General features: G+C 48.8%; 8 protein-coding genes across 8 annotated transcripts; 5 read left to right on the top strand and 3 right to left on the bottom strand.

The window, feature by feature from the left end:
* Nucleotides 1–1,330: 1,330 nt before the first annotated feature.
* On the bottom strand, nt 1,331–2,670 carry AtWU_09409 (ATP-grasp domain family protein; the record flags this gene model as incomplete). Its single annotated transcript, XM_035504515.1, has 3 exons — nt 1,331–2,348; nt 2,407–2,495; nt 2,554–2,670. 3 exons carry the CDS (start codon nt 2,668–2,670, stop codon nt 1,331–1,333), a joined length of 1,224 nt encoding a protein of 407 aa, XP_035360408.1.
* A 1,802-nt stretch (nt 2,671–4,472) lies between these two features.
* AtWU_09408 (uncharacterized protein) lies at nt 4,473–5,680 on the top strand (the record flags this gene model as incomplete). Its single annotated transcript, XM_035504514.1, has 4 exons — nt 4,473–4,625; nt 4,673–5,045; nt 5,102–5,219; nt 5,272–5,680. The coding sequence occupies 4 exons, from the start codon at nt 4,473–4,475 to the stop codon at nt 5,678–5,680; spliced, it is 1,053 nt and encodes a 350-aa protein (XP_035360407.1).
* Nucleotides 5,681–5,934: 254 nt separating this feature from the next.
* Nucleotides 5,935–7,852, bottom strand: AtWU_09407 (amino acid permease; the record flags this gene model as incomplete). The annotated part of the gene is made up of 7 exons (XM_035504513.1): nt 5,935–6,423; nt 6,483–6,808; nt 6,865–6,888; nt 6,943–7,403; nt 7,462–7,575; nt 7,629–7,699; nt 7,745–7,852. The coding sequence occupies 7 exons, from the start codon at nt 7,850–7,852 to the stop codon at nt 5,935–5,937; spliced, it is 1,593 nt and encodes a 530-aa protein (XP_035360406.1).
* A 1,069-nt stretch (nt 7,853–8,921) lies between these two features.
* Nucleotides 8,922–9,965, top strand: AtWU_09406 (arylamine N-acetyltransferase family protein; the record flags this gene model as incomplete). Its single annotated transcript, XM_035504512.1, has 2 exons — nt 8,922–9,352; nt 9,416–9,965. 2 exons carry the CDS (start codon nt 8,922–8,924, stop codon nt 9,963–9,965), a joined length of 981 nt encoding a protein of 326 aa, XP_035360405.1.
* A 1,481-nt stretch (nt 9,966–11,446) lies between these two features.
* On the top strand, nt 11,447–13,035 carry AtWU_09405 (major facilitator superfamily protein; the record flags this gene model as incomplete). Its single annotated transcript, XM_035504511.1, has 6 exons — nt 11,447–11,467; nt 11,529–11,744; nt 11,818–11,922; nt 11,980–12,204; nt 12,319–12,461; nt 12,516–13,035. 6 exons carry the CDS (start codon nt 11,447–11,449, stop codon nt 13,033–13,035), a joined length of 1,230 nt encoding a protein of 409 aa, XP_035360404.1.
* Nucleotides 13,036–16,075: 3,040 nt separating this feature from the next.
* AtWU_09404 (ferric reductase family protein) lies at nt 16,076–18,807 on the bottom strand (the record flags this gene model as incomplete). Its single annotated transcript, XM_035504510.1, has 6 exons — nt 16,076–17,096; nt 17,153–17,274; nt 17,332–17,384; nt 17,451–17,683; nt 17,740–18,125; nt 18,178–18,807. The coding sequence occupies 6 exons, from the start codon at nt 18,805–18,807 to the stop codon at nt 16,076–16,078; spliced, it is 2,445 nt and encodes an 814-aa protein (XP_035360403.1).
* A 2,845-nt stretch (nt 18,808–21,652) lies between these two features.
* Nucleotides 21,653–22,945, top strand: AtWU_09403 (FTR1 family protein; the record flags this gene model as incomplete). Its single annotated transcript, XM_035504509.1, has 4 exons — nt 21,653–21,680; nt 21,755–21,879; nt 21,932–22,377; nt 22,441–22,945. The coding sequence occupies 4 exons, from the start codon at nt 21,653–21,655 to the stop codon at nt 22,943–22,945; spliced, it is 1,104 nt and encodes a 367-aa protein (XP_035360402.1).
* A 635-nt stretch (nt 22,946–23,580) lies between these two features.
* On the top strand, nt 23,581–24,969 carry AtWU_09402 (transcription factor domain family protein; the record flags this gene model as incomplete). Its single annotated transcript, XM_035504508.1, has 1 exon — nt 23,581–24,969. The coding sequence occupies one exon, from the start codon at nt 23,581–23,583 to the stop codon at nt 24,967–24,969; it is 1,389 nt and encodes a 462-aa protein (XP_035360401.1).
* Nucleotides 24,970–25,900: the final 931 nt, after the last annotated feature.

The raw sequence follows: 25,900 nt of genomic DNA, 5'->3' as shown, positions 1-25,900 counted from the left end.
ATGGATGATTGTAAAAGAGTAATGCGGCAAGCTTGAAATATGTGCTAACGAATGGGAATCAGACTGCGCAACTTGTGGAAGGGAACTCGCGGAATAGAGGTGGATTATGGCTGGCTTTATACTATGCTTATGATCTCCGCCTGGTGTTATGACGCGGTCTACTAAACGGCTCTTTCTAGCCGCATCTGACGTTGCGCTGGAGGGAGGCCAATAAAGAAGACCGAGGGACCGACACAGCGGTTCGCGTGAACGAGATCAATGCGCCTACTGGCTAGTATCGTCCTTGGCCTTTGCTTCTACGCTGTTTGTTAGGGTACTACAGTCAGCGCTAAGGCGATATGACCTGAATAGCTCTTGTCAAAATAGCGTTGGGGAGTCGTTCGATTGGTTCTCATATAATAGAATGGGAGCAGGATACCGTCAGATGTTGATCACGCCATACCCCTTGGGGAGATTATTTAGCGATGCACGGCCCATGCGAGACCTGCGTCTGACAGACAGTCACGCAGGGTTCAGGCCTCGGACCCCTAATCCTTCCCTCCCCTCGTCATCGGTGCGGCTGATATAGTAACCATGGTTCTCTACTTTCCTAATCTACCATGTTCTATGCGCAAACCCGGCGCAAATATTTGTCATCTTCCGCTCTTTTGCAGCCCCAAGCTGTATCAATTCGGAAATCTTGACTTTAGCTTGCTGCACCCACCCAATTTCCTTCCAAGTTTCCCCGGAAGATGACGCTAACCAATCTACAGCACAGATCACGCTAAGTATCTCCTCCGGCCTTCTTAACAGCCTCGGTAAAGCGGAGTTGCATCTGGAGTAACGCACAACCTTGAACATGATTCACTACGTCTCGACCTCGCATCACATATCATAGTAATCTGGAACTGTAGTCATCTCCGACAACTCGGACTTGTTGCGGATAGAATCTCCTGGACGCTGAGTGTGCTAGCGCGCTGACAGTCGGATAGGGTGCATAAATAGCGGACATAAACTGCGGGGAGCTTATACTCCAAACACCCTATTGTCTGCATTTGATGCTGCCAGCATCCATGTCAGCAATGGTTATTCGACGACTGCTACATGCTTTAATCTTAGAAAAGTCGAGTCATTACCGCTGTGCGACACTGGGATAAGAGATGCAATGCTAACAGAAAGAGGGCTCATATCTTCGATTGCCTGTTGCGGCACGTGTGTATACATAGTTGCATATAAATCCAGCAGTATTAATATTATTCTTATAGTTATATAGTATATAAAATGCCAATGGAAACCTTACGTCCTCATTGGGAGAATGAAATATAATTTGCGACAGAAAAGCAATCAATGTCTATGACATCTGGGTACAATATCCACTCGAATCGCAACAAAGCAAGTGGTTCCGCTTCGGATCGTCGCCGGATGGGCAGCCGTCGGTCGAATTAGAAACTGGGATATTATCACAATTGCCATTCAGTTCATACGGCAGTCGGACCTGCTCAGTGCAGCAGAAGCAGGCCCCAACTTCTGGAGAAGGGGTAGCGGTTTGGGTGGCAGTCGTTGTGGATATTTGAGTGTCCGTTACAGTGGTTGGTGGGGGTTTAGCTGTGACAGATTCCGTATTGGTTATGGTCTCTGTAGCCGTGACGGACTCTGTGTGGTGCATAGTTTGCGTATCTGTGATGTTTTGTGTGGCTGTTATGGACTCTGTATCAGTGGTAGTCTGGGTGGCGGTAAAGGATGCAGTGGCTGTGATGATCCCCATAGCTGTGAAAGACTCGGTTTCTGTGGTTGTCTGTGTGGCCATGAGTGTGTTGTTGATAGTAAGTGTAGCTGTAGTAGACTCTATGTCAGTCGTAGTCTGCGTGGCTGTGATGGTGTTGTTCTTCGTCTTTGTCTTTGTATATGACTCTATATCGGTAGTAGTCTGTATAGCTGTGATTGTGTTGTTGATGGTTTGTGTTTTGAATTCTGTGTCGGTAGTAGTCTGTGTGGCTGTAATTGTGTTGTTGATAGTCTGTATTGTTGTCAGGGACTCTGTGTCAGTAGCAGTCTGCATCACTGTATAAGACTTTGTGTCGGTGACTGTTTGCGTAGCTGTTGTAGGCTGCGTTTCGGTAACACTTTTGGTGGCTGTCAACGCCTGCGTGTCCGTGACCGTCTCTGTAGCGGTGGTAGGCTGTACATCAGTTGTAGTTTGTGTTGTCGTAAGCGACCGTGTGTCAGTAGTAGTCTCTGTAGCCGTGGCCGATTCCGTGTCGGTGGTAGTCATCGTAGTCGTGGACGGTTCTACGTCGGTGACGGTCTCCGTAGCTGTAAGTGTGACTGGGGCTGCACTTGAAGAATTGCTCCAGGAACAAGTGCAATTGCTGTCGTTCTTAGATCAAATATGTAAAACACGCAAATGGCACAGCCCGGGACACTTACGGCGTGTTTGTGCTAAGTAACGGAAGCCCAAGAAGATTTAGAGCTGGATTGCCCCCACAATTGCCCCCACTGCTGCCTGCCATTCTACACTATGAGCTGTTAGCTATCCTCTCCCATCTAATTCTTTGCGCGGGAAGACATTCTTACTTCCATATCACAGGCCTCAGCATCACAAGCTCGCAAGGCGACGCCTAGATTGATGTCACTGGGAAGGGCGGTGACATAACTGAAGAGCGTGAGGACAGCTACGCGCTTGAGATGCATTTTGCAATGTATAGCCTTGTTCGAGGCTTGTAGCGCGAGTCGAAAGTGGATTGAAGCTTTTGATCACCAGCACAAGCAGCGCCGTTTGATGTCGATAACGCCTAGTTACTTTCCAATACGGGACATGGCTACGGGGTATCTCCTTTCTTAAAGTTCCTGGGTGCCGTCAATGTACGGAATGTGGAATAAGAAAGCGAAGACTAAAAGCAGCAAAAATATTCAGACCTCAACATACCGCAGCGATTGGCCATAGGGTCAGAAGGAATATAGCGATATAGACATGATAGTAGCCAATAGGGGAACACACGTGTCTCGCCAAAGCTACCCTTCCAGGGGTGTTTATCTCTGTTTGGTGATGCAAATATGCAGGGGGTGGGAGTTATGCCAATGATTTCCATTTGTGGCCAATTATGCCGAAACAATGCTGGAAATGGGTCTTGTCAGTTAGTAGCTGGCCGCAGGGCTGCAGGGCTGCATGGGATATTGTTGATTGTTCCAAAAGTTTAAAGCTTCTGTAGCAGTCAAAGATATCATTAACTAAAGCCATTGTTGATCCTGGTCACCGCTGTATGAGTAGTTATCCGTTTCTTACTCGCAATTCTAACCCCCTCATTACCAAATCCCCATGATGCAAAGTGCACTCAGCGAAATAGTACCACTGGCTGTTATTTTGCGGAAAATATTGCCGGCTGCTGCCGAACGCCAATAGGGTGATTATTTTCACATATGCCTGTGCATGCCTGAACCTTCGATCTGGGGATTCCACCGTCGATCTCAACATAATATAGTGTGGCGTCATATAAGGTAGATATGCCAAGTAGCTCTTAGAGACCCCAAGGATGATAACAACCTCGAATAGGCGTAATTGGGGCAACGATTGGCGTGACTGTTATGCCACATTCCACCCTAGTACCGGCCAACCGCTTTCTGCATGGGTTATTTCCGTCCGGCGACCACAAGAAGCGCTAACCCAGAGGGGTGCGCTATCGGTCACTGCTACTCCGTAGAGATTCACTATCGCTGCTGGCTGTTTGGAGAAACACAATGGCGAGAAACGAGCCAGCCACGGACCACTGCGAGGAACTTGCATACTGGGTGCTGATCAACCTAACCTTTGCACGGGCGGGATTTGCCCGGAGTTTACTTTGAGGATCAACTGAAACCATGGTGCCGATTCCGCTCCCCCAGAACAAGCCCCTACCACAACGTAAACGCTATTTTTGTTGTATATGGACTAAAAGGGATCTTGGTCCGGCACTATGGTCCCTGGCTGGCACGGTTCCATGGTTATAGGCAGAAACCGGTGTCGGACCCTGAAGTCGATCTCCTGGCGGCTAAATATTTAACGCGACTTGAAGCTAAGGTTGAACTTTAAAAGTTCCCAAACAGACATGAAACTACAGTCGGAGCAACGCCGCCCCACTGGTTCATCCATCCTTCTGGCCTTCACGCTCGACTAGGCCATGGATGTAAAAAGGGAGACCCAAACGGCCACCACCTTTGTACCAACGTTCTTTCATCGGAAACGATGATCCATGCAGAGAATCAGCGGACCTGTGTGTCAACCTGCCCCTGGCTAAAAATACTCGAATCCGCCGATCACACATGAGGCCTTTACTCGGTGTTGTTTAGCTTTCGCATGGAGGAGCTCCGAACGGTAGATCCACGAATCCTGAAACCATCGCCGGCACCCTCGGAATAAAAAGCAACACCGTCCCCGTCTCACGCGCTGCCTTCTCCTCTCGCATCATGCAAGCTTGCACCGGGTGTGCCAGCAAGCCTACAGGCTAGGCTATTAACGCATGGAGTCTGCATCCTACAATGCTGGCCCTGGCATTCTGGGCCTCACGTGGGCAGCAACGGGTGTAGCAACCCTGATCATGCTATTGAGGCTCATTGCGAAGTATCGTATTCGCAACCTTTCTTGGGACGATGCAACCATGGTCTTGGCTTATGTATGCAACCGCTTGCAACGATCATACAACTCCGCTTACAATGGCAGGCTTTGGCTATTACATCTTCCATCCTTATCACCATAGCAATCTCTCATGGATATGGACGACATGGTTACGAACTCGATCTAACGGACCGTATATTGACTACAAAGCTCTACACGGTGTTTCAATGCGTCACGATCGTCAGCACGGGCACAGGAAGGGTCGCTTTCGTGTTATATTTAATACCCATTTTCCGACACAAATATCTCACTGGACATCTACTGTGGCTCATATTCGCCCTTCAACTCATCGCCAATTATGCCAGTCCAGTGACTATTCTGGCCCGGTGCTCTGATATTCGCGCTATCTGGGATGTTAGTGTAAAGAGCAAATGCTGGAATCCAAGTATTCTAATCATATATAGCTACGTGCAGTGCAGTAAGCTTCCATGCCAATATTCTTGCAATAAATGGCACTAATAGTGGAATTCACAGCTATTAATACAGCTACCGACCTTTACCTCGCAATATTCCCCGCATACACCTTGTGGAGTCTAAACCTCAAACGACGGACAAAGACAATCCTCATCATTCTGATGAGCCTGGGGCTCATGTATGTACTATAACTATTGTCTAACCCAACACAATTCTAACCGACGTTTCAGCGCCATGGTAGGATCAATCATGCGGATCATTAATCTCCCCTCCCTCTCCATCATCGACGATGAATCGGCTGCAACAAACCGGTTGACCATCTGGGCCTTGCTAGAATGCTACTTGGTCATCACGACGGCATCTATTCCCTGTATTCGGACCTTAGTGCGGGACTCTGTACGTCTGCTAGTCAACAGCAGTCGATCACGGTCGCAGCGGGAGGCAGATAGTAGGAGGACAAGGCAAAACACTTGGGGCGATTATCACAACTCGCGCAGCTACCGCGTAGCCGTAGGTGATGATGTCGAGGACAGGCGGCACATTCTGGGTGATGTTGAGTTAGGACGGTACGGTCGTAATGGGATAAGCAAGTTGGTTGAAGTGACCGTTGCGGAGGAGTCGATACCAAAATGGATATAATAGAAAGAGCGCTTGTAGCTTTGGCTACAACATAATACATTAATATAGTCTCCCGGTGTACATACTACCAGTAGTTGAAGTATGCTTTTCGAAGTACCTGTTACGCGGGACACGAAGAATGATTTTTGTCTTTAGCTCCTAGCGTAGACCGGCATACAGACCATGATGAAAACACTATACACTGACACATTAGTTCTATATATATCTCTCCTCAATGCCATCCCACCCCCCTAACGGACCTATGACAGGTAGATTTATTCCTCATCCACACAATCCCCACCGACCACTGCATTTTTCCCAACAGCAACCGGCATGTCCATAACCGGCCCGTGATAAATTTTCCTACCCCTAACCAAATACCACCCCAAGCCCAGGAGAAACTCTCCCATAAATACCACAATCGACCAGTTCATATTTGTTGGCGTGACTGGCAACTCCTCGGGAAAGAACGAGAAGAAGATAGTGATGGTCAAGAAACAGATCGAACCGATATTGACCAGGATACCCCAGAGCCTGCCCATCTTCCATGGGCCGTACTGGAGAGGCTCGTTCTTGAGCTTCTTGATGAGTATTAGTACGATCGCAATTTCGTATGAAGAGAAGAGTCCTGCTGTGGTCAGGGAGATCATGGCGTTGAAGGCCGCGCTCGAGCCGATGTTGATGAGGCAGGTAATGGCTGTGATTATGGCGCAGAGGGCGATGGCGCGGAGGGGGAGGGCCGAGCCGGACGCCCTGGAGTTTATCTATTTCAGTTATGTTAGTAATGACGGTACTTGTAAGCAAGGGGGAGGTGTTTTCGTACATGAGATAGGAAATCAGCGAATGGAATTCCCTTGTCCTTCGCTAGTGCCCAGGTAAGACGTGATGAGGAGGCCAGGAACCCGAACGAGGCGCAGATAGTCAGCGCAATTACGATGGCGGTCATTACAGATGTTCCGGCGTGGGATTTTGTCGCGTTGAAGAATACTTCGATGAAGTCGTATCCTGTTGCGCTGTCGAGGGCGGCGTCGAGGTCGCCAACGCAGAAGAGGAAGGCTAGGACCATGGCGAAACCGAGGACGCCGTTTAGCATGATGGTCGCGATCATGCACCAGGGGACTATAACCGAGGCGTTCACTACCTCCTCCGCTGCAGATGTGTTAGATATGTGTTGAAATATAGTTAGGATGTGGTCGAGGACATACACATGTGACAAGGGCCATCATATCCTGGGTTACAGAGTCAGTTAGATTGATAAGTCCGCCCGAGGAGTGTGAGCGTACCAATAAATGGAAGATTCGTCCCCATCAGGCCAATCAGCCAGGTAAGGCCAGAGCTCTTCCATCCCGAGGTATTGGTAAAGTTTGCAAAGACGAATTCGGCGTTCTTGTGCGGAGCCAGATAAACCAAGGGGATCAGGATGGCTAGGAAGCCGGCGGTATGGAGAATGAGAATTAGACCTTCGATCTTGGGTAGGAGCCTTGCCCCGAAGGAGTTGACCAAAAGGCAAATCACCAGCGCCGCGAACATGAGCAGGGTTCCATGCCAGCGTTGAAAGTCGTATCCATCATAGTTCAACACCAGAAGGCCCTGCAGGACGGTCGCAGCGAAATACACACCCGACGCAGTGTTGGCCCACCATCCAATCATGTCCAACCATCCAGTTACCCAGCTGAGGAAGACAGCCTGGCCTTTAGGGGCAAGAATCGACACCCAGTGATATTGACCTGCCGACGTAGGAGCCCTGTGTGACAAATGTCTTAGTGTTGCTCTTTTCAAAGACCGTTCAAAGGGGCTGGTACATCGAGGCCATTTCGGCAAGAGAAGCTGCTGTTAACAAAGCTCCAATCCAGCAGAAGATAAACCCGTAGACGAGGGTTGCTGGTCCCCCGTCAGTCATGGCTGCTGGATTAGCGCTGTACCATTGGTGAGCTGCCTGACATTCGACAGTGGAGATGTCGACACTCACGTAAGGACTGCCTCCCAAGTACACATCATCGTGGTTGTGAAGCCCAGCATTGACAGGAACCCAAAGTTTCTCTGCCTACATTAGTTGCGACGTACAGACACAGAATTATTGCTCACCTCGAAACGCTGTTTCCTGCCGAACTTTGCCATGTCTTCATCATCACGATCCTTGTATTGCCGGGAGCCCAGCTCCTGGATTGCCATATCTCCATGTTTGAAAGACATTATGTTGCTTGACTGGACATCAATATGAAAATCAACCAGGCAAGACAGAAAAAAAGAATGACAGGGAGAGAAGAGAAGGAAAGAAATATTGGTGTACGACTATGGGAAATGCTATTTAGACCGAGCGACCGACAGATACTAGCAGGTGCTGCAGGTCTGCTGCACGATAATTAGGTCTATCCCTGAAATATTCACACGGGGATTCCCTGAATAGGCAGGTCGCCTTCCATGCTCATTTAACATTGTTCACCTCCGACCTTCCGAAGTAAATTAACATTTGTGCCCCCTGAGGTAGGCCTTGGACCTCGTATGATAAGTGGCCGTAGGATATTAGGCCGTCCGTCAGTCCGTCAATGAACCGGCTTTGACTGCATATTAGCTTCGGGGATCTAAAACGACACTAATTGATTCTCTGATACGCTCATGGAAAGCTTCTAGACCTAGTTCCATTGCACCGTGGTTTGCGCTACTGCGAGCCCCTTGTCTAGACGACTGCCCGAGCACTAGGTCGTCGGACTGGAGTCGAAGTGAAGACGGCCACGGCTGACCCAGACAAGCTTTGGGGTAAATTTTAGATGCCCAGATAATGATTTTATATCGAAATAAGATGTGTGGCTGATTCGTCGAGGTCAAGCTGCGACGCCATGACTGACAGTTAATCTTGATGCGATGACTGGGTCATTATCATGTCAGCACTAATCCATGGTGCATGCACTAATTGCTAGCGTATCGCTCCAGCCCATAATGACTTGCCCTTAGCTTCACCCTATCCCGGAAAGAGTAAGCTATATGTCCTAAGTGCCACAGTAAGGTCCCAGACTGCCATCGCCCGCGCTGTTGTGTGGATGGCAAACAACGCCTGAATCTCATGACCCCGCTGCTCAACACAAGCAACTTAATGTAATCAACCACCATATCACGCCGGGCTTATTTAGCTTACTCTCCCAGTAATCCATGGGCCTTCTCAAAGTTGGCGTTTTTCACTCGCATTTTAAACCTAGGATTCTACTGTCAATTTCCACCTCCCTCAGCCAACTCAGTCCGAATCTGCAACTTCTAGTTACCCGAAATGGGCGGCATGGTCGATTGGGCGGCGCGTCCCACATATCCCTTGGAACAGCTCAGACGCTACTTCGACCGGATCGGGCTCCCCGAAAATTATCGAGAAGCTTTGCAGGATGTAGCGATCCTCCATGGCCAGTCTGCATTAGCTTTGCTGAAGGTGCTGCAACGATACCAACTAGCAGCTGTCCCTTTCGAAAACCTGAACCTCCACTATGCTGTTCATCGGAGTATTTCCATTGATCCTTACAAGGTGTTTGAGAAAATCGTTGATTCTAAGTCTCGTCGTGGTGGCTATTGCATGGAGAACAGTCTCTTGTTTGGCACCGTCCTACGAAGCCTGGGATACGATGTGACCACCGTAGGGGGGCGAGTCAACGAAGCTGCGCAGCCCATGTCTGCCTCGAAGAATTGGAGAGGACCCAAGTATGACGGATGGTAAGTTTCCCGTTTCTTTGGGGGTAAAGCTCAATCATGAAGTGCTGACGAGCTTTAATGAAGGAATCACATGGTCAACATCGTAACTATCGATGAACAAAAGTACCTTGTAGACGTTGGATTTGGCTCCAATGGGCCACACCAGCCCATCCCACTGGTCCAGGATTATGAGTTCCACAACGTTGGTGAACAGTCGGGCCGGCTAGTCAACGGACCTATCGCTCAACACACTAGCAGGAGCCAATCTCTGTGGCAGTACGAATTTCGCAACGGGGACAGTCATTGGATTCCGGCTTACTGCTTCACCGAGATGGAGTTCCTTCCAGAGGACTTCACTATGATCAACTACTACATGAGTACCAGCCGGGAAAGCTGGTTCACTTATCATGTTGTCTGCGTGCGGATGTTACTCAACGAAGATGGTGACAAGATTGTGGGCGATGTGACCCTGTTCAACGACACGCTTAAAGAGCGCCTGGGAGCGACATCCAAGGAGCTAGAGAAATTTGCGTCGGATGAGCAGCGCGTGCTAGCGCTAGAGAGAGTATTCGAGATTCATATCTCCGAGGCCGATCGGGAGAGTATTCGCCATACAATATCGGAAATCCTCTAGAGAACGGCGCAGCCGGAGAATGGACATCCGGAAAAGGCTGTAGGAAGACAAATCAGCGCACTGATGGGTATTTGTTGATTAAATATCATCTGGACATTTGAGTTAATCTTATTGGCCACTATTGTTACTGATAGGAATTTCAATTTAATCTTGATATTGTAGCGCCACAGTTAATTTAGCACGCGCTTTAGGGTACGGACCGTTTGTTGTCCCCGCCGCGGAACTGGCCAGTCATAAGAATTCCCCGATCCCGCTGACGTGGCGCAAATGAAGCTTGTCTAACTAATGAGATAGGACAAGGATGCTAAGCTCATTTGCTTAGCCATTTATTAGCTTCGCTCTAAGTATGATAGGAACGTCCTTCGGAGTGGGCGAACGGCTGGCCCTTTCACTCCTTTTCCGTCTGGGCACCCGCTCATTCTACGCAAAACACGCCGGTATGCTACGCCATAAACAATATTCCCTGAGTTGAGACTACGAGCTAGGACCAGAAACCTGAGGTCCTAGCTGTATCGTGAGTTATTAGTCGGGATTACTTGTTTAAATTAGGCCGAGGAAGCGAGGACGGAATCCTTTCATCCTCGACTCACTCACAGCCGTCTTCCGGGGAAATGCCAGTTTCGCATAGCTGGTTAGCTCGTGGCTGCTTTCGAAGAAATGCTTCCTTTCGAAGTGTCCATAATCAATCCCTGAACCTCGCTTCGGCCTCTCTCCTGTCTCGCGTGCGGTTTAATTCTTATGCACAATGATACTACACGGTTAGCACTCGTCTTTGGCAGGCAAACGGACACTGCGAATTCAACACTGATCAATCTCCCCGTCGGGAACAAGGAGTAACAATCCCCCGTCATCGATCACCCATTAATGCTATGTTTTTAGCCCGTTCCTACAACTTGTGTTCCCACCCCCACCCTAGACCGATTGGCAACCTTGACGCATTAACATAAGCTAGCCATCCTTTTACAAGAGAGGACCGAATAGTACCGCGGAGCAGAGGCAAGTAGCTCATTAGGGGACCTTGCTGTATACTGGTTTTGCCTTTCAGCTTGAGGATCCTGGATAGCGGCCTGTAATTTCCCCAGCAACATGCGCGCTCGCCTACGTACACGACGGTCCGTCATGCGTCACTGATTAGCCCTGGTCTAATGGTATGGTGGTCAAGCTAAACAGGGATCAGAGATAGTGTCTGATAGGGGTAGGCGCCTAGTGCGCACTATGGGTCTGCTCATTCGATCGGAGAAGTAGCTTCAGACCCCGTCCCAGCTCCTGTGTGCACTCCCACGGAGGATGGGTTATTTGTGTGGCCGGGCTTGTCCGAGATTATGCCATTCAACTAAAACATGTGCTGATAATGAGACTTCCCAGCTCGAGTCAAGCAATAAGTGTTACTAATCGGCGCTGCTGTGGACTGAAGGGTGCGCGTGTACATTGCTTTCTATACTTACTGCCGCAGGCGTTCGTGCTCCCTGTGTTAAACCACCATGAGCGCACAGTCTATGCTGGTACGTCTCCTTTCATGTTTGCATTCCTGCTTCTACGTCAATCCCGAACATGCTTCCACAGCTCTCTCATATCTACCAACCTCTTCGCATCCCTAATATTGGCATACGCGCAATTTACCCGGCGACGAAACATGCGCCCGATCATGTCGACGAAATAGCCATTGCCACTATATACTTGATGGTGATGATGATACTGGCTGTTTTGATACGACTGGCCTTCCGGCTTCACATGCTTCGCTCACTGGAATGGGACGATGGGACTATATCGCTTGCACTGGTATGTTTACCGCTCCAGCCTTTCGAGACAATTGGTGTATTGATTCATTAATGCGGTTCCATCACGATAGTAGATCTTCGCTGTTGCACAATGCGCTGTCATTCTTGCTGGAACGAGGAATGGGTTGGGCAAGCGAGAACTGAGCCTCAGTGACTCGGAAGTCCAAACACTAGAGAAGGTGAGTTTTAGCCAGTCTCTGATAAAACAGGTTTGTTAATATCACAATGTCTGTCAGGTTCTCTATTCATCGGAAATTCTATACATTCTTGCTCTTAGCTTAGCAAAGACCTCAGTACTGCTGCTCTTGAACAGATTGGCTGTTAACAAGTGGCATAAGCGAGTTTCATTCTGGACGTCAATTCTGGTCGGTATTTGGACTGTGCCAGTCTTTTTCACTCTGGCACTACAATGCGGAGTGCCTAATCCTTGGGATTTTAGCGAAGGCCATTGCGTAGATAGTGTGAGTTAGCAGATCCTCCTCGCCTACCATCCCAAAACTCGCGCACCCCCATATGCTATCAGAATATCCATATATTTCCACACCATGCAACGACACTGACAGATACGAGTGCAGTTCGCCTTCTGGACAGGCATCTCCCCTATCGACATAATAACAGAACTCGTCATCTGCATCCTACCTATCTACATCGTGAAACCAGTCCAGGTCGTCTCCGGGAAGAAAGTCACTGTTGTGGTTGCATTCTTTATCCGCATCTTGTAGGTCTATTCTAGAATTTACTGCAAATATAAACCTAACAAGAGACTGGCCAGCGTTATCATAACCACAGTTATTCGCCTTATCCTCATGCGCCACTCCCAGTCCTCCCCCTTCACCGACATGAACGACGCCGCGTTTGCAACAACCATCACAACAGAATGCGTCCTCTGCGTCAGCATCATGACAGCCTGTATCCCGTGCCTGAAACCGTTCCTCGACGCCTTTGACAGCGGCATGCTCAACGTATCCTTACATAAGCGCATTGGTGGAGGCAGCAATAGCAACTCTTATGGCAATGCGTACGCGATGACTAGTATGAGCAAAGGTGTTAAAGAATCAGCCACTAGGTCACGGTACATGGAGGATGAGATCGAGGGCTTGGGCACTTCTGCTGCAGCGTTTGCTGTCACATCTCCGGGTCAGCCATTGGGTAGGAGGGAGTCAACTCTGGTAATTCAAAGAACAGATCAGTGGAGCGTGAGGTGCGAATTCGTTGATCCGAGGAATGGGTCTGTTGAGGATGTGACGGAGCGGTCGGAGAATAGTGTGGCCAGGTGTGAACATTCTTTGTAGTAATTTCCTATGTTTCTGGTACAAATAGTAGATAATTGCTCTGTGATTTTACTGACAGGATCTCCCTCTCAATAAATTCTATTCCGCTTCCAAGCTGTTTGCATATGTGTAGTTAGGTTCTCATACCGTGTATACTATTATTAGGCCAACGATGTGTGTTTTATATTTGACTGATTGTTTACTTGTTTTCTTGCTTCATCTTCGAACATCGCACATCAAAGGTACTCTTGCCAAGTTGCCAACGGCTAGAAGAAGATTCTTTTTAAGCTTTGCCAGCATTGAGTTCCAGAAATGGAAGCTATCTAAGAGCATTTATGCGGTAAAGTGAGAGAAAGAATGAGGGGGGAGAGCGTCAATGAAAGCGGCCTAGTCCAGCTGTCACTCTATGTAATAATTCACCCGTCTTGATGTGCCAACAATATATCCTGCTACCTTCATCTCTGCCAGAGAATATAGGATTATAAAGCTTCCTTATAGCCTTGAACGTGTGAAGATAACGGACAGGTTTGTAAAGGGTGTCTTTTAAGCAAAACAACCAACAGAATGCATTAAGAGCATCGAAACCACAATAATGACATCTCACACCTGGCCATCCAATCAAGCGACTGACCTGAGTGCTCATTATATGTCATCAATAATTTAAATGGGGCATATGGGCTCCCAGGGAAACCAATAACGTGTCAATGAGCTGTACCGCGACCACTTTATGGGTATCTATTCATTTACTGTTCCTCTCAAATCAGGATATATATATACAAGGAACCAGAAACTGCTTCATCCAAAGGCCCGTACGCGGGGCATTCGCATCCGACGAGGGCAGAAATTAGGGCGACAGTGTCAGACCTGAGCCGGAAAAATAGTTGAGGAAGATTCGGAGGATTCCTGATACTGTGAGCCAATGTTACTGGTACCGTATCACCTCTGCACGAGATATTGAACAGTACATTCAGAATAAGAAAGTATGATTATTATCCCCAAAACTCTTTAAAATAGTAGATGTTACGGGTAATTCCAGCTTGACAATAAAATGTCTCTGCACGTGATAAAAGCTCATTTGGTATCATCCCGAAATGTTTTTCCAGCTCCGGTCTGACACTGCCGCTCTAATTTTGAACCCTATCACGTGTGGGTGCCCCACGCACGCTTTGTCTGGTATCTCTCGAAATGAATATGGTGGAGGTTATATTGTTAGAGAAATTGGGCAAAAGAGATCACTTCTGATGTGATAGTAGAATATTCAATGTCACTGATTCTGTAATACTTCTTCTACCACGTCAATATTACTCATATCAAAACTTCATTCATGTTTTGTGAATATGAACACCCGCTTCGGGAGATATATATATACTAATATATATATGAGCTACATACTATTATAACTTCAGCAAGGGATAAGTACTCACTCAGCGCGATATTATATATATATCCGCTCGATGGCTGTAGTGACAGTTTGAGGCGATCTATTGAAGTACCAATCTTGCTACATCATGACCTGTTTCTCTCGATTCCTTGTTATTAAGGGCATTGAAGATTTCGAGACCAATATTAACAAACGCAATCTCTATTTGACATAGTGCATTGAGTATTTTCTTAATTCCTACTTAATTCCTACTTAATTCCTACTTAATTCCTACTTAATTCCTACTTAATTCCTACTTAATTCCTACTTAATTCCTACTTGATTCCTACTTAATTCCTTATATTCATCTGTAATTTCTTCCTCGGTATTGGGACCTTTAGCTAGTTATCTTTATGAATGGAGTCTAATGTTTCAAGGTGTACCCACCCGTAGCACGGAATATATATATATATATATGCATGTGTACCGTACAGGTGGTTGTATTAGAGGCAAGTGACATAGGTCGGAGTCGAATAAGCTGTCACAACCTCAAATGAAAGTACTATTCTATTCAAAACTCATTATCCATCAGAGTTGCCCATTTGTTGGTAGCGACTGGGAACCTGGGTAGGGTTACTGACTGAGAGCCTATTACCATAATGGAGGGAACAACAACGTCCTGGCAGAGTCTAGATCCACCATTTTGCTGAAAGGAGAGACTATGCGTGGACCCACACATTAGACACAATATATCACCGGTAGCCTGGTCGTCATCTTCAAAACTGGGAACCAGATGTTACATTGGGGCTGTCTCGAGTAGCAGGAAATGCTGCCGCCCCTTTGTGAGGTGCCTTGTTGACTATGATCTCGTTCGGCGATTTAGGATATTACGAGAAGCGAGTGAAATGCCGCCCTACGCCATGGCAATAAACCGGCCCAGGCACCTGGCGCGCATTCCGCTAGAAAATCTTAGCTCGAATACCAGCCGAGCCTGGCCAGTCCGCGCCAAGCCCTCACCCAGATTCAGCCCGGCCAAGCCCGGAGACGACCAACAAACTAAACCTCCTCGAACAATTGCTTCGCCAAGCGCAGAGGTTTTACCGAGCTCCGATGCCCTACAACGCACCCCATCCATGCCCAAGAGGGGCATATCTAGTACAAGCTTGCGAGAGCCCCTCTGCCCACACACAGATCGATCACCGCAAGGATGGGGCCATCTTAGCTTATTTCGGGTACGAGCTTGCGATGGTTCCACGCGGCGGGATCCACCGGCCGTGGTTCCTCCCGCTCAAAGCAGCCTGAGTCGGCAGTTTAACCCGAAGGGCCGGTTTTTGGTGTCAACGGGCGATGGGGCCGGAGTTTGGCCGGGTGGGGGATTACCGGTGAGGACTTTGTATGTTTGTCGTTGCCTGGGTGTGGTGCAGCTCTAGGTACAATCTACAGGATAGATTGATGAGCTAATTGTAGTCAGGAGGATGCCGTTATATCTTTCACGCAAAAGAGCTTCAAGTATACACTATCTGCGAATAAGGGAGAAATGAGATAATTAACAATTGTAGATATCAAAATTAAGTTACTTTTCATTTACTGTGCAGTAATCCTGCATAGTTTCACATTACATATACTCATTGGCAAACATAATCAATCCATGCCGCAAACCTCTTCCAATCATCTTGCATCATACCCTTTCCCAAACCCTCTTTACCAGCCGAATGCCTCCTCGAAGTACTCAATATCCTGGAATCCACCCTTCATGGCCTCGTACACCGACGACCTGCACTCATCCGCCATCACGGCCGGACCACAGGTCATAACAGCCAACCGGGCCGAGCTAGCCTCTGCCTCACGCACTGCAGTCATTACACTAGCGCGAATAGCAGGCCGGCCGTAGCGAAGCTCGACGTTGAGGTCCTCGACGGAGCGAATCGACCCACTGGATCTGTCTTGAAGAGCCATAGCATCCGCAACAGCCTCCTTCTCCTTCGTCGGAGTCGTTGCGCCTGAGTCAATTACGTTTCCGGCCGCCGACTTGTCAGTGCAGAAAAGAGTGGTGGTAATGTCGCTGTGCTCCAAAGCTGCGGACAGATCTCTGCAGCAGACTTCGTCGAAGATCTTCTTTTGACGGCCTGTCCAGATGAGCTGGATACGAGTGGTGTTGGTCTTGCCGGCCTCAACGCGCGAGATGTGGTCCAGGATATAAGGCACCGCGCAGGCAATACCAGTTCCACCCATGATCATGAGGACTGTGTCGAAAGTGTGAAGTGGGGCCTGGTGTCCGTATGGGCCCTCCAGGAGGAGCTTAGGGCGGATTTCAGAGCCGGCCTTCTGGCATTGGTCACGCAGACGTCTCGTCCAGCCGTCATAGGGACGGATGTAGAAGATAAGCTTCGAAGACTCCTCCTTCGAAGTCGCGTTCTCGTAGCATCCCATGGTGAAGGGGTGGTTTTCCCAGCCGCGGAGAGTGACGGGCTGGTAGAGGTAGTAATGTTGACCAGGGCCAGGCTTCAGGGTCTGAGAGGCAGGGTACATCTCGACGCGGATCAGATCGCTTTCGGCACTGTAGGTGACCGTGGAGGAGGTTGTGGAGATGAAGCCCTTTCCGAACTTGACGTGGAGGTTGCAGTAGAGTATGCGTGCATAGCGGACGGCACGATCGAAGCCCCAAATGGCAACCATGGGCCAGAGATAGCCATTATAGACGGTTCCGTCGAAGCTGGTGTGGCTGCAGTCTTACTGTTAGAGATAGTGATGTGAATTGCGTTGTTAAGGAGAGCATACCGGAACAAGGCGTAGATTGTTAGAATGGCCAAGAGGACGTGGATGATTAGGAAGGTCTCGTAGAATCTCTGACGAAGCCAAGTACCAGACTGGAAGAGAATAACTGCCATAACAACCGTAGCCTATAGAACAATTAGAACTTTTGGGCACCGCATATTATCAAAATAGCTTTAACATACTACAATACCCATGTAGAAGTAGTTCTGCTTCAGCGCGCTGTGGTATCTACCATCTGTATGTAGAATATGTTGTCAACAAGTTGTAAACGGTAGAAACTGGTTGTGATAAGGGGGCTAACCATAAACCTGGAAGACCACAGTGTAGGCGATTGAGTGAACAATAGCCAGAAGGGTACACACCCAGGCCGTGTGACGGTGGAAGATGTTGAAAGACTGCACGTTGAAATCGGTCGCCCAGAGGAAAATATTGTTGCGTCCAGCAAAGAGCCAAAGGAAGGGCAGGCAAGCGTAGGACAAAACACCAGTGCGGTCGGAGGAATATTGCCAGTTTTGCTGGTACAGACTCGGCGTGCTTGAAATTGAGCCGTTAGTTAAAGCGCAGTAGCCCTGAGTAGACTGATAACGCACCTAATGTTACCCGTGAAACTCTCGTAGTTCACGCAAGACAGAATGATAGCGACGGCCCAGAAACCAAAGACGATCAAGGTGTCCAGTCGTTTGGGAATGGTGTGAAACAGGAAAAGCTGTTGGTGGTTCGACAGGTAGGGAGCGAAGCTGGCAGGAATCACAAAGTATGTGCGCAAAAGGTGTGCAACTGCAGCGACTGGTGCGAATGCCTTACTTCGGGGGCCTGCACTGATTTTCTCGGCGTCACCAGAATTAGAAAGTCTCATACTGGAACGGACAAACTTCCAGGCCTTCACTATCATTCCAAGGGCCAGGATACCGCCCCAGTATCCCATGAGACCCCATCCGTAGCGTTTGTCTTTGATCAATGCATAGTCGTGAGTAACCTGAGCTCATGTTAGTTGACTAGAGTAAGAAATAGTCGAGCAGTTGACTCACGTAAGACTTGTAAGCCCGCTTGTAGTAGGAATGGCTCAGAAGGACAGGTGATTCAATGGTTCCAGTTGTAGTAGTACTATTCGTTTCCGGGTCGATAACAGGCAAGGAGGCAATATAGGCGTCGGTGGCATTGGCTTCGATCTCGGTCAGGCTGATCAGGGACACACTGCTTTGTTCACAAAGACTCTCCCAGTAGGATGGGATTGCGGAACTGAGTTGTTCCTCAGTGCACCAAGCCTTTGCACTGGCATACAGGGACATGACTCCCACGGTACTTGTACAACCCCCCGTTGAGCTGGCACCATGATGACCACGCTTCTCTCGCATGGCTCGGCGACGGTGTGAGCTTGAGCTGCTGGACGAGCCATGTCCAGAGCTACTGGAGGAGCTACTGGAGGAGCTGCTAGAGGAGTTGCTGGAGGAAGACTGGCTGGAAGACCCATGCGCTGTGGTGCCGGAGCTCGACGATGTCGAGGTTGCCCCTTCGAATGTGTATGAACCGAGAGACGAATATATAGCGTAGAAGCAATAATCAGCCAGATTGGGAGCCGACATTGTCAAGCCCTGTCCGGCGAGGACCGGGCTCACGGCCCAGCTCAGTCCAAGCAGGATGGCAGCCTGGGAACGCATGTTGAGATGGATGAGCTGAGAGTCTGTCTGACCAAGTCGAGGAAGCCCATTGCCGGGTATATATGTCTGGCCAAAATTTTGCCTTCTATTGTCATACGGTGCCTAATGGGACCCATTCTAATCGCTGGATTGCAAATACATCCGAGCCCACTAACTGAAGTCTCTCGAAAGAGGCGTTTTTCTAGCAGAGATTTCTTCTCCAGTTATGCCTTGTGCAAAGTTCCGGAGCAGCCGATGGTGGGAAGCGTTGTAACATACCCCATCTACTGGTCCGTTTAATTGCGCCCACGAACCATTGACCCATATGGTTGGACGTGCCAAGACGCAAGAGATTGATAAGTCGGAAATAACGATCCAACCAAGTATACGTATGCCTAGTTCTCGTCAAAGTGATTCTTCCCCGTTCAGAGGAGCCCGTATCTGTAGCCACCGACGACGGAGCCCACCGGCCATGTGGGCTGCCAAGACTAATATCGCCGAAGCTTCATCAGATAAGATCCACAGGCCAAGCAGCGGCCATATGACTGACGAGAAATTCTTGGCCACTTGTACTTGAACCCACCAACAAGGTGCCACCAGCTGGAAGGCCGTGCTTGGCAATAACGCAGCGACGTACGGGCCGTCGGTCATCTCCCGGCTTTGACTCATGATTTGGGAGGTTCCTTTTAAAAATGGTAGTTGGTGTATCTGCCTCGGGCGTTGTATCCGAGCCCCGGGTGGTCCTAAGCGAGATAGCGGATTGACACGGTCTATCTTGGCATCAAATTCTTACCATATTGGGAGTCCTCCCCACGTTCGGTGCGGTTGTTCCAGGTTTGTTGTCGCAAAGTATACACGTTTCAGGGTAACCTGTCCGCGTTCTTGCGGCAATTATGTACGCATTGTATGATTGTGATAGTTTTGCCGCTTGGCATGGCATTCTGTTCATGGTTGGGCTGTACGTTGCACATATTGGGTTCAGACTGCTCCTATCAATCATGAAAATCTGGCTCAAAGCACAGGTTATCAGTTGGGCAACATGACCGCACGAGTACTGTGCATGTGACCATGGTATGTCACAATAGAATAACCTTGGGTAAACCGGCAAATCTTGCATCGGTCCCTAGAGTTTATCGGCGAGAAACCCTTCTTGCAATGAAGATATGTGGGCGTCAATCCCACGCCTGGAGGCAGTCAAAATTTGGCCCGTTGAACTTCGCATCCAGTATCCACCTTTGTCCGAGTCAAGCAACCGATCCCTCCCCGCCTCCTATTCATCTAATGGCCCCATGACCCATAGGAGGAGGAGATGCAAGTCACTAGAGAACTCCCCGTATGGCGGTCCCACCGGTCCGCCGCTGATATTCCGAGGGAAGGTTATGAGAAAGAAAGGAATTAGTTTGCGAGCCTAACCTAAAGCTTAATTAGCGAGCACGCTAGGATTTCATGGCGCAACCGAGTTCTATGGGTCATCTTATCAATCAACGATACTTGTATGGAACGAGTGGTAATTTTACGTCCAGTGTGCCTGACGATCCTTGAAAGGTAACTTGAACGGCTTTGGTCCCATGCACATCACCGTTATTCTGGAGCACTGGGGAGTGTTGCAGATGCGAATCAGCAAAGTATAGATTGAATTGGGACGTCGTGTGTGGTTGCAGCCGTCCTGTCTTTTTCGGCCATGGGTCGAGTAATTGTCGATTCTATGATGCAGGTCAAATCGACCACTAGTACAACCGCACTGGCGCCTCGATATACAAGAACAGGGCATTAGTCAAGTGGTCTTACTTTCAGTTAGTGTGAGTAGCATCGGTGGGAGAAGATTTCTCCCTTGGGTACTCTGGCGTCCCTCTAGATGGCTCTTCCCCTAAACCTTAGTCCTCCAAACTATGAAGGTATAATAACCAACATCGGGGTCCCACATACACCTACTTCATCAATCTAGCTGAATTTTCCACTAAGCTCTGTCGCTATAGCCATGTTTCGACCATATCCAACGTCTTGGTTCAGGTACCTCAGTAAAAATTCTCGTCAGCGTTGTTGTCACTTAACAATGACGGCGTTGAATGACACATTTTCAGTCGATCTCCTGTGTATGACTAAGTAGATCGTACCTTGTGACAAGAGCAGAGCATACCTCTGTTACGTGGTTGTCAAAGGAGCATTGCCCATAGTGAATTCGTGATAATGCCATATCTTGGCGTGTCTCTTGGCAAGGTATTGAAGTATCCGGAATACGATGACTGTATCGTTACAGCCGACTATCAACCCAAACTTCAACCATCCGCCCGATGGGGCACCCATTTTTAAGCCGGGTACGATTAATCAGATCCATGCCCCTGACTCCAGTAAACCAATCGCTTCTGACTCCTCGCTATCAGATTTTTTCCTGCGTCTTGGCAAACATCCTTGACCCGCTTGTAGTTACCAAGGCACGCCTCTGAGACCCTTTGCATGCCGCGATAGCCATACTTTAGGCATATGACCAGAGATTATTCCCTGTGAAGATTGATAAGCGAGAACCGGAGTGGCCATTTTTGTTACGTAGGTAATTCAGCATCGTATACAGCCGGACGCTGGAGTCCCGGTCAAATTTGCTCTTAGTGCCATGGCAATTTCGGTGTGGTGTCTCTATGGATGGTTGGGGTGGCACCTGGGCCGCTGAAAAGACACATCCGAATGGGTTGCGGGAATCGGAGAAGACTTAGAGAAATCTACCGTTGATCCGCTGGGGTATATGTTGCTATCATCTCCCTCGGTCATTTCAGGGACTGGGACAGGACCTCTTTGGCTTGGACTCTCATTCACTTTTGACGCTTTCAACTGTCTCTTGGAGTTGCCTTAGACGAGGCTTACTGTCGACAAGATGGCCAACAGTGTGTTTGCAGTGACAGGTATGATACATCTCACCCTTGCACCTTATTATAGCAAGGCATTTGCTCTTTGATCTAGTGCTCACAATCTACAGTTTTCTTCATCTGCTTTCGTGAATGTCTCGAGAGTGTCATTATCGTCTCCGTGCTTCTGTCTTTCCTTAAGCAGACACTAGGAGGAGAAGGCGATGTACAAACATTAAAACGATTAAATCGACATGTATGTTTCTTCCCCCATACAGAATCCCATTCTGCCTTCTTACATAATCCAGGTATGGCTTGGTGTAGCATTAGGTCTCTTCATATGTCTGTGTGTCGGCGGTGGTATGATTGGTGCCTTCTACGGCCTCAACAAGGATGTCTTCACCGGTAGTGAGGATATCTGGGAAGGTATTTTCGGTTTCATCGCTTCCATCATTATCAGTATCATGGGTGCTGGTCTTTTGCGTGTCTCGAAGCTGCAGGACAAGTGGCGTGATAAGCTGGCCCAGGCTCTTGAAGAGAAGGAGAAGACCAAGATTGGTATCTACCAGCGGTTCAAAGACTGGTCCAAGAAATATGTCATGTTCCTTCTTCCGTTCGTGACTGTTCTTCGTGAGGGTCTTGAGGCCGTCGTGTATGTCGGTGGTGTGGGTCTCGGTCTCCCTGCTACTTCGTTCCCGCTCGCAGTTGTTTGTGGTCTTGCTGCCGGTATTGCCGTCGGATATCTTCTTTACAGGTTAGTGTTGCCCTCTCGTGCTGAAAGGGCTTGCAGTCCTGGCTAATATTTCCTCTGCAATAGATGTGGTAACACTGCCTCCCTGCAATACTTCCTGATCATCTCGACCTGCTTCCTCTACCTCGTCTCCGCTGGTCTCTTCTCCCGTGCAATCTGGTACCTCCAGAACAACGCCTGGAATAATATCATCGGTGGTGATGCGTCCGAAACGGGTTCGGGAGCTGGTTCCTACGATATCCGCCAGAGTGTCTGGCACGTCAACTGCTGCAACCCCGAACTGGGTAGCGGTGGTGGATGGGGTATCTTCAACGCCCTTTTCGGCTGGACCAACTCTGCCACCTATGGATCCGTGCTGGGTTACAACCTCTACTGGATCTGTATCATCACTGCTTATGTTTGCATGTGGTACAATGAACGTTACGGCTACATTCCGTTCTTCTCGGCCTGCATGCGCAGAATCCGCCCTAAGAAGGCTGCCAGCCGGTCCAGCAGTGAGGGCGTGATTGAGAAGAGCAAGGAGGTTGATAGGATGCCATCGCAGATTGTTACCAGGGAGATCAATGCCTAAGCGTACGGCTAAATCTTTTACTGTCGGTGTTGTGATGAACACGTTTAACGAGATTTGAAAGGGTGCTACAAAAGATGAGGCCTTGAAAAAGGAAGTTGCCTACCACGCACGGCCAGGCAACAGCTAGTGATTGCGATGATTGTATTCGGATTTACGGGCTGGGAATGTCAGTTTCCGCCACATAATGCTATTACGGTGGAAAATTTAGAGGAACTAATTATTTTCGTGAATCAAATTGCAACTATTCTATTATTCCCACCGTCGGCTGACAATCATCCATGTTTGTAGGGCTGATCGGAACATCCGATCTAGAATTGGGAACATGAGGGGTAAGGAACAAAAATAAGAGACTGCCAGAATCACGTCTTTACCTCCGATGCTGCATGACGAAATTCGTAGTACGCGTCAATCAGCAGGGAAGGAAAGATAACTAGGTGGCGAGCAAGGCTCGGGGATAAGCCCTGACGGCTTGAGCTCAATGTGGATCCTCCGAGCTGCGGACAACAGCTTAGCCAGCCGCCATATAACTATACGAGAGTCCAATAAACCTAGAGAGAGGTGAGTCCAATTCAATCTCCAACAATTTGATGATCATGTATCAATCAATTTTATTAACGTGTCTAGCAGCCTTCTCCATGACTACCACCACCACAGCCCTCGCCATCAGGGAACCGCAACCCATGCACAACGCCAACCACATCTTCAACGCCATCCACTCCTCCATGCGACAATGGGGATCATCACTTCATCATAATGGCATGACTTTTTTCCTTGCCTCTGTCCCGAAGGGAGTTAAGGTCTATCACGGCGACGCACGATCAGACCCCATCTCCAGGATAGGCTGGATGGCTTTCGACCCCGAGCACGCCATGGTATTCGCCCGTCCTCCTTCAAAACAACCATCTCACAACGTGGACTCAGAGCCCCAGAAAGTAATGATCACTCCAGCTGAGACTGGCTGGCTTCACACCTACGCAACCACGGAAGACCTTCGCCTCGTTTACATCGACGGTACCTCGGCGGGGAAGTCACAAATAGGCACGCTGGACCTGCAGGACCGTGTCCTATTTCAAGATAAACTGGAGCCTGGAGGCGTAAGTCAAGAGTCAGCGCGAGCTCGCGCCATCTGTGAGATCGCGCAAGAGGAATGGAATGGACGTATCGACGGCGTGGTCCGGATGGCAGCGGGTTTTGAAATCATTCTCTGTAACCCTGAACAGAAGCTAGACACGGTCAATATTGCTCGAGTGACGCTTCCCATTCGGGATCCCGCAAAGAAGAGCGGCAAACCTAGTGACTTGCTTCGGACGGTCATATCAAGGTACCATGGCATTGGCGGCGACCGGGTCATTGTCAACTATGACGCTTTCGTCACTGCATATGACTATGGTCTTGATTTGTTCCATGGTGGTAGCAAGCATCCACGTCTTGCGCATCTCCCTGCTTTATCGCTTGCGCCCATTAGGAATGATTTGACTGCGCTAGTCATGAATCACGATCCTACGACGCGGGTGATAAACTGGCAAGGAGTGGTGGACATGGTGGTTGAGAAATACGGTCGCACTCTGCGCGGCTTAGTATCTGCCCATCATGATGATCAGGCTGCTCGTCTCGAGTTTATTATGGAGACGGCAGAGCGCATATTATCCCCATTTGTCGATCGCGACAATCGTGATTACTACGCTGAGATTGACCGATGTGCTAGCCAGTTCATTCCAACTCATGCTCCTAAGGACTCTTTGGGATACCGAGCTGTCTATACTGTTAGCAGTAGGATCTGCAGCAGTCTTATGGCAGTCATGGAGGCTAAGGAGCACGGTATAGTGACAACTATTCTGCAGGACCTGATGCACTATCTTGACTGGAGTGTATGGAAGGAGTGTTCTGGTTGCCAGGACGATGAATTCTGTGCTGTTCCTATCTGGCCGCAGGGGTCACAGGAAGATTACGATCATCCGCGATGCCAGAAGTATGATAGCGCCTTTCAGGGGGACAATGACTACTGGGGCCCTGTATGGCGGTAGTTCGCACAGCTTTCATTGGTCTTTCTTTTGCATGTTATACTGGAGTTATTATACGGTGTTGGGCTTGGATAGTTAGTTAGATTTGCGACTATAGATTCTACATCCATCATATCTTCACATATCACATGAGCAAACCGTCTTGTCTATTTGAACAGAGATTTTTTAGCAATGAAGATAAAGACATTGTCCCTTGACACCGTGGCAGTGCTGCGATGAGTCCCACACGAAACTTTTGCTTGTCAATCTGGGTCCCCTCGCCGCCGATTGCCAGATTCGGAAACCGACGCCGACCCCGACCATACCCCGAAATCTATCACTGGCAGTCTAGACGGGCCCGAACCGAGCAATACTACGCTCAATATTAGCACGGTTAAATTCCAGCCGTCACATGCAATTGACCCCTGTGGGAATGGCTCACTAAGATATTCAGTGTCCGAGTGGACGGCATTTCACCCCCGGCTTATCCTGTACAGCCCTACGAAGATCACCTCGCTAACCCGTTCTGGTGGCCCTTTGCGAACAGGCAGTTGGGGCTGTTGAGTACTGGCTTATTCCTGTCTCACTCTAGTAGACTTTTCTATTTGCTTTTCGTCCAGTGGGAGTTGTTGCTTTTCAATCTGCGCTCTGGGGAATATCCCCTGAGAAGTATTTAAGTTGCTTTGCTCCCTGCTCTTCAACATACGTGATATACACAGCACGAATACACGTGGTTTGAGCAGAATATGTACAGGTAAGCAAGGATATTATCCTGGGTGAAGAGGTAAAAGATATATTAATATTGAAAAAGGTATTCAGGTTTTGAAATGAGAATGCAACATGGGAAATCAGTTGAGGCATACAATCGCCGAAACTGCTTCGTCTCAGCATCAAGGGTATAAATCACAATGGTCATCGTGTCTCATGACACGGCATGAAAGGTTCATAAAATTTC

The sequence above is a fragment of the Aspergillus tubingensis genome, assembly GCF_013340325.1.
Source record: "Aspergillus tubingensis WU-2223L DNA, scaffold_11, whole genome shotgun sequence".
Taxonomy (NCBI): Eukaryota; Fungi; Ascomycota; class Eurotiomycetes; order Eurotiales; family Aspergillaceae; genus Aspergillus; species Aspergillus tubingensis.
This window is presented reverse-complemented; position numbering and strand designations above follow the sequence as displayed.